This window comes from Montipora capricornis, chromosome 2 (assembly GCF_036669925.1).
Source record: "Montipora capricornis isolate CH-2021 chromosome 2, ASM3666992v2, whole genome shotgun sequence".
In the NCBI taxonomy this organism is placed as follows: Eukaryota; Metazoa; Cnidaria; class Anthozoa; order Scleractinia; family Acroporidae; genus Montipora; species Montipora capricornis.
Genome location: NC_090884.1, coordinates 25,162,043 through 25,169,542, shown reverse-complemented (window position 1 = coordinate 25,169,542; position 7,500 = coordinate 25,162,043). Strand labels below are relative to the sequence as shown.

The window sequence follows — 7,500 nt, the reverse complement described above, 5'->3', positions numbered from 1 at the left end:
GCATTAGAAAGATTCATTATTTTAGTTAACATACCTGCTAGTACTCGCATAGTGAGTCTGCAATCAAATTTGCAGCCAGGAAATAAGATGTTTGCCCGCAGATAGTTTTGAGGTCGTAAAATTAACCATCCACGGCATCGAGAACTCGTAAATGGGTCATGAAAGTCAACTTCGTCCAAAATGTTCTTTACCTCAGTATAAGGGATTGGTATACCCTCCCACTTTTCTCCAACATTCTGTTTTGTGACCCATACCTGGAAGAGAAAAGACCAGTCCAATCTACAGGGTTCGTTTTCAGTACACCTGGCTTCAACGTAATACTAGGCCAAAGAAAGCTCCCTTCATGCTCCAGTCTTGTTATCTACCAAGAAGGGACAAAGCTACGAGGCCGTAAACAGGGCTTGCTTTACGATGTACGTTCTTGCAGTTATGTTGCCATTATACAAAAGCAAAAGTTGGAGCACTTCATTTGAAGAAATCATAAGGGAACTACTGTTTATTCTCTTCACTGCAGGATTCTCATCGCTGATGGTATTCCAATAATACTACAAGCTGAGATATAACTACCGCCATACCGCCGCAGCATTTTCTAGTTAACTAGAAGATCTTTCTAGTCATTCCAGACAAGAGTTTCAGTCAAATGGCCAAAAACCGTTATCCTTAAGGTGACTGAACACAGTTTTTTTAAGTACTTATACTCCATTTCTGTGATATTTATACAGTTTGTGCCTGGAAGCTCAACCTTGGTCACTGATAAGTGCAACCATGAAGGTTTCTATTTTGACAGTTAAGGTGGTCTGTAGGCTGTTACCATGGTAATGCATCTAAATTGGAACAGGGCCTAAAGGATGATTATTTCTCATTTATGCAAAATTTTCTCATTAGTTTATTGCAGCATTTGCTTACTTAAAATAATAAAAATAAAGTACTTTTAACAACTGTTATATCATTAAAACAGACAGATTTTTCATAATTAGCTGATAGACCTTATTTGGCACGCCAAAACAAAATGGCAGAAGTTAATGAAGTTCTAGCCTCATTTGCATCAAATCCGCAATTTTTAATGAGGTCACCGCATTCACCACCTGTCACGCCCGGGTCTGCCTCTACCAGGCCTTGCTTAACGTCGACGAACGCGATTCTGACACGCACTCGGTCGTCTACGACCATTGACGCAACGATCTACCCTTGCTCCCAACGCGGGGCGCCTCTTTCCGATTCCAAAGACGATATTGTTCCCGAAAAGCCCCTTTGGGGAGGTTCAATAAAGTATGTGTGTATGTATGTATATCAACGCCTGGGATTACATCTTTGAATACTGCTCAGGTGGCCTCAAGAATTACGGGTACCAGATGCACCGAGGCAAAGTCATTTCCAAAGTCAGAGGGTGCGTAATTGAACTACTTTGTCTTCCGTCAAAACATAGATATGGTTTATCAATTAAACATGCTAACCATGAACACCTTTGCTTAGAAATAATTAACAAAACTATAGTGCTTTATTGTTTCTAAGATGGTTATCTATAATATTGAGCAGCCTTACCAGGCATTTCAATAAAGTGGTCGGATTAACGAAGTAATTTTATAAAGAAAATAACGACTGGGGACTTCCAAAAGTGATCGTTGGTGGTCGGAGTGGTCGGATTAATAAGGTTTCCAGATAAGATAGGCTCAGTCTCCAGCCGTAGGTCGCGGGCGCACTGAGACACCCACGGCTGGAGACTGAGCCTTCAGATAAGAAAAGAACTGAACTTTCGTTCGGGCAACAATAAAGTGGTGGTAATAAAAGGGTTGTCGTATTATCGAGGAAGTCGTAAGGTGGGGTTCTACTGTATTTAGGGACAACAAACAAAAAAGACTTACAGTGATCAATCTTGGATGAGACGAATGCATGAATGTGTGTGATACAAATTATTTCTTTAGGTAAAAACACCTCCATAAAGATCTGTGAAAATGCGGTGTCACATACCTTGTATGGGGTAGTAGGGTGCGGGTAATATGCTCATGGCCTTACCTTGAATTTTAATTCACCTCCATTTGGCATTTTAAATTCTAAATCATATCTTGATAGATAGTCGTCATATTCAGGATGCAACTCATTGCCCAAGTGTTGTTCCACAAATTTCTCATCGAAGTTGATCCCTCCTTTAAATACAGTTTTCCCCTTCGTTCCCTCCAAGAGCTTGTGGACAGCGTTTTCAATACTCCACTCACGATCAGTGTCTAACAAACACACAAATAAGAAGCGAAAAAGAAACATACAGGCCATGCCAAACAGATCCAGCTTGTTGGTACCGGTTCAACATAATCCAGCATGCTGCACTTGTTTGGGCACCATGTTGGACGATTTTGAGAGATAATGGATGATGTTGAAGGAAGACTGATTTCCATCAAACATCGAACATGGTCTTCATCATCATCATCATCATCACCATCATCATCCAACATTTCATTACTGTATTTTATTCTTAGGCGTCAACAACAATATTGAATGTATTTGGCCACGGTATTCAACATTGAATGCATGCATGCCCATTAAAGTGAAACAGAGCTATTGGCATCCATGTTGATGATCATGAATTCACCAGTCGCCCTGTGAGTAAAAACCAACAGAATGGGAAGTGGAAAAAGTTCTGAATCTTTCAACAATAAAAGCTTCACAACGTCTCTTCAAATAGAAAGGGAAAAGGAAAAAGATGCTCTGTGGCGGCTAGGCTGGGGAATTACGAAGTTTATCCGAGGGAGAAGCTGAGACATTGACTGATCCACTACAACAAAGACCATGCATGCATGGGGCTCAATGCAGTTGGTAAAAAATCCTTGGATCATTGTTCACCGCAAGAATGGAATGAAAAAAACATTAAAAAGCAGAAATAATCCATTTCACGCATCTGACATCTGAAATGTTTGGAAATTCCAGCCAAAACTTTGGCGTATACATGTACATGTACATTGCACCCAAGAGCAAGCATTACCAAATTTACCTTGTTAAACATTTGTATAAATTACGTACTAAAAGGGCACACGAAGGGTTTCCTTTTCCACCGGATACGACCACCATTTTGCTCTTAGTTGGTTACAATATTTCAGTCACATCCATGTATCTGCACGGTGTTTGCCGATTCCTTTGCACGTATTTGATGCAAAAATGAAAATAATACCTTCATCGGGCTGGTCAATAAAAACGGTTCCAAAGTGACACCATATATCGGCTTTCAGATGATGTTTTGTTTCCATTTCACGTTTAAGCCTTTGAAGCGAGTGCAACAATTCTACCGCTAAGTCCTGAAAATAAATCGGGTCATTCCCAGGACTGAGAAATTCCTGAAAAAGCGAAAGAAAAAGTGCTTTCAGAGAATCTTCATGATAACGATAACTGTTAATTAATTACTTCAAAAGGTTAATTAACTAACCAGTCATTCATTTACTTAATTAATCGATTAATTAATTAAATGAAGAGCCTTACTACCAGCCTTAGGGACCAAATTACGAAGGGCACATCTCCGACAAGATTCGCGAGAAAGTGTATACAAGTCGCCTTTGGCAGCTGCTAAAATGGTCCATGTTTGATCCCAGGGTGCCGTACCACAGTCAGATGTACATATATATTTCGCTCGGAGGCAATTTGATGAGGCAGCAAAATCATAGTACCCGGAGAAAAACCATGAGTCAGGTTGAGGTCAACCGAAACTCAGACTGACTTCAGTCCGACTCTTTCAGTCTGAGCATTACGCTAGCCTAACTCCCAGGATTCGGGCTGTATTACGTGTAGCAAAGGAAAGAGTAAAACGAGGGTCCAGAGAAAAAGTGACAGCAGAATGCATTGTCATAACAAAGGAGGATAAGACGGGGACGAATGACTGATCACCTGAAGTGAATGGTGATGATGACGATGATGAGGATTGTCAGGATGATGATTGCTTTAATTACTTGGGGGCATTTCAAAGGAATATGTATGAGTCCTGACAAGAGACATATACCTCTAGTTCATAACTTTGGATTGATCTTAACCGGTACCCTGCTTGGGCGCCATCTTCTTTATCCAATCTGAGGTTAGTATTTGCTGGCATATTAAAATCGTCAATGTAGCAATGAATTCTGTTTGAATATTTTTGCTCACGCTTTACTTTCCCTTCTTCCTGAAAGCAAAGCCAAATAATATACATTATCACTCGAATTGCCAACATTTGGATGTACCTGTGCTGCCAAAATCTGCTAAAGAGAAGAAGGCATATTGCTATTACGTTTAAAAGTCTGACTGAAAAATAACCTCAAGTCTTTTGAATCCCTTTAACTTCATTTTCCTTTTCCGTCATTTTTTCCAGATAGCCATCTCATCCTGTACCGTTTTCAATATGTTTTAAACTATGTTGTGTAAAAATTTTAACAGAGGCCACAACATCGTGAACTCCATGCTCTACTCTTTTCAGACACTGTGGGTTATTTAAAACCCTACTGTGATATTTAAGAACAAGGGTTGTGAGCAGGAATCTATAGTTTATCATTCTTATCTGAGAAGACTAGAAAGTTGCATTTCTATGGGCAGTTGTCAGGACAAGAGCAGCAGTTTTCCCGGTTATATAAGACCCTGAAAGGTAGTCAATAAGTAAATCAAGACAATGCCCTGAGGTTCTGCAGACTAGCACCCCAACCAATGGTTTCTCTCAGGCAAAACTGCTGGATGACAGTACAGGGAAGGCTTTGGAAAAGCTCTCCACAGCAAGCACTTCTAGAACACGAGGTTGCTTCTCCGAAATTAAAGCAGCAATTAAAGAGGGGGACAATTTTACTTACGTTTAAGTTACTGCAGTTGTAGAAATTCAGTCAGAAGGAAATTCAATCTGGAAAGCAATATCTATATGCATACCTTGGATACCTCTTCGCAATGATATGCGCAGTGGGATATGCGTGGTGCAAAACAAGGGAATCACCTTAAGATTGCAATTCTCACTACCATTCATTTGCCTTAAAACAGTTCGTGTAAATCAATTTACCTTATCTTAGGTCACGACATTTTAGCTTTGTGCACGGGCTTGTAACCCTTATTTAGAATGTTATTTGTGGCACCTTTTTTTGTATTTCAAATTAATTTCATTATTTTTTTCTTTTATGCTTGTGTTATCTTTTCAATATACTTAAAAAGTGTAACCCTGGAAAAATCTTGCTGGCTTCCCTACAGTAACAATCCTCAACTTTTGTCGCCTAACCTATTTCAGTACATTAAAAAAAATGTAAAAATTACATGAATCATGAGATAGTCCTTATCTCCTACTATATGAAAGCAGTCTGCAGTCCTCGTTTGTGGGCTTATTTCAAAGCAATAATTATTATTGCTTTTTTGTTTAAACAAGACGCTCCATAAAAGCGTACACTGTGGTACGTGTTACACAACCTTGCATACGGAACCCGCGCCCGCAGTGCGCGTGGCAGTCAAAACTGTGCTATCCTGTCAATCATTTGCCCTTTCACCGGAAACAGTGCATTTCGGTTGTGCGTGTCGATCTACCGCCGTCGAAAGGAAGCGATTAAAGTCTTTATTCGCGAAGTTAACTCAAATAAATACATTATCAATACGGTTTTGCCGTCTTCTTACACTTGACTCGAAAATACCAGCCTGAATTCGTCTTAGATTAGTTAGAAAAAGCACAAATAAAAGCCAAAGCACAACAGCTTACGTTCGAATTCTGCTCGCCAACAACGCAAGTTTGTTGACAAAAAAATTGCCACAAAATGTTTTAAATGGTTTTCTGGCTCTCTATTAATAGCGCTCACGTGCATTTTAAATGGAGTATCGGGAAAGAAAAATTGTCAAGCTGATATTTGTTTCGTATAAACAAACCTTTTCAAGTAGCGAAAATTTGTATAAGCACTACAAAACTTTTACTAACCATTGCCCGAAGGAACAACCTTGAGAAGCTGCAAGGAAGCCGCTGATGAATTTTGCACAAAAACCTCGGCCCCTAACACCGGAAAACCAGACTTGGAACGTTTTTCAGCAGAAGGCTCATTAAAGAAAAATTTCTAGAGCTTGCCCTCCCGGAGGTCGCCAGAAAGGTGCAAACAAGCTGATTCATGTCTGAAAAGAGTAAGGTCTAGAAGGTGCAGTCAAATTTTGTTTCTTGTATTGAGCAAACATTTATTCAAAACTTTTCCCTCACTCCCAAATAAGAACTTGCTGTGTCTTGCAATTCTACAGTGAATTACTATTAGGCCAATACGAGAATCAACATCAAAGAGGCACTCCCAGGGGTTTGAGGGAAGAAGAGAACATGGCTTATTTGAACTGGGGAACAGAGGAACAATATCAAAATATTTTAGGGAACAAGGGAAGAAAACCAATATTTCAATTTTAGGGATCAAAAGGCTGGGAACAAGTTTCAAAGTAATTTGGGGAACAAGGAAACACAAGAAAATATCTAAAGGGAACAAGGACTCCTCTCCCCAGGAGGCCCTCATCAAATGTTCTGCCTCTATCCAACAGCTCAAACAAGCTATTCCAACAATTTTTGAATGACCAACAGGAAAAGAAGACTCTCTAAGATAAACAAATTATTTATAATAATTATCACTTTAGCATGCAAAACAATGCTCAGATGCTTATGAGCACCCTCATTCCCATGTTTGTAAAAAAGCACCATGAAGTATTCCTTGCAGCTGGTTTAGGCATTGTTTCATCTTTCACCCTCGGGCACGAACTACTCAACTCCATTCTCAGAGGGCACTGGGGAAAGAGGCTAGAAGAATAAACTTGGATTAATCCAAGTCTTCAGAGGTAATCTTTACAGAATAAGATTGTTGAAGGAACACTTTTGAGTGCCAACCTTAAGCCTTTTAAAACAAGCGCAAACAATACTAATAGTCTTTAAATTCACAAAATGTCAAACAGCACATTTTATTCTCATATTCAATTAGCTTAGGCCGCAATATTCCTTAAAACTATGCAGAACTATTTACCATAAAATGTGGAACATTTCCTGCCTATCTAAATATGCTGCAAAAGGGCTCCAAAAAGCAACCAGTTAAGTTTTTAGATAAAGATACACAATACCTAAAACATAAATTATTTGATGTGATTAAGACATTGAATGACCAAGCAATAAATAAATGGCAGCAATGTATGTTAGGTTCACAAAAAGGGAAAAAAATATTCCTCAACTGATGTTTCAATATGCATATTTTAAATTAATTTTCTATCAACAACTCAAGAGACTGACTTTTCACTGGCATTGATTTACATTTCCATGATAAGTTTTAAAGTGAATCTGGCAACCACAGTGCCCTATGAAATTGGAAATAACTTAAACAAACTCTTTAAACTAACATTTTACAAGGGACACCATTGTTAATGCCCTGCGAAGAACAAAGATTAAATTGAAAAAAGAGTTGGTCTGGAGTTTATCCACAATGGACAGTTAGTGGCTGCATTCACCAATGTAGAGAACAAACACATCAAGTTTCTTCTCAAGCAACCAGGTGTTCAAGGAGCTATTCAATTTCCAAA

At 39.0% G+C, this 7,500-nt stretch overlaps 2 protein-coding genes across 2 annotated transcripts in view; both read right to left on the bottom strand.

Moving 5' to 3' along the window:
- LOC138036984 (uncharacterized) overlaps positions 1-7,500 on the bottom strand; it is a 118,955-nt gene that overhangs the window by 14,063 nt on the left and 97,392 nt on the right. The gene's annotated exons all lie outside the window — the stretch shown is intronic.
- Positions 1-7,500, bottom strand: part of LOC138038600 (uncharacterized) — an 80,760-nt gene that overhangs the window by 569 nt on the left and 72,691 nt on the right. Inside the window, exons 18-21 of the mRNA XM_068884572.1 lie at positions 3,980-4,138; positions 3,161-3,323; positions 2,014-2,222; positions 35-254 (exon numbers count right to left, since the gene is read on the bottom strand). Coding sequence (XP_068740673.1) covers positions 35-254; positions 2,014-2,222; positions 3,161-3,323; positions 3,980-4,138 — 751 coding nt within the window. The remainder of the gene's footprint in view (positions 1-34; positions 255-2,013; positions 2,223-3,160; positions 3,324-3,979; positions 4,139-7,500) is intronic.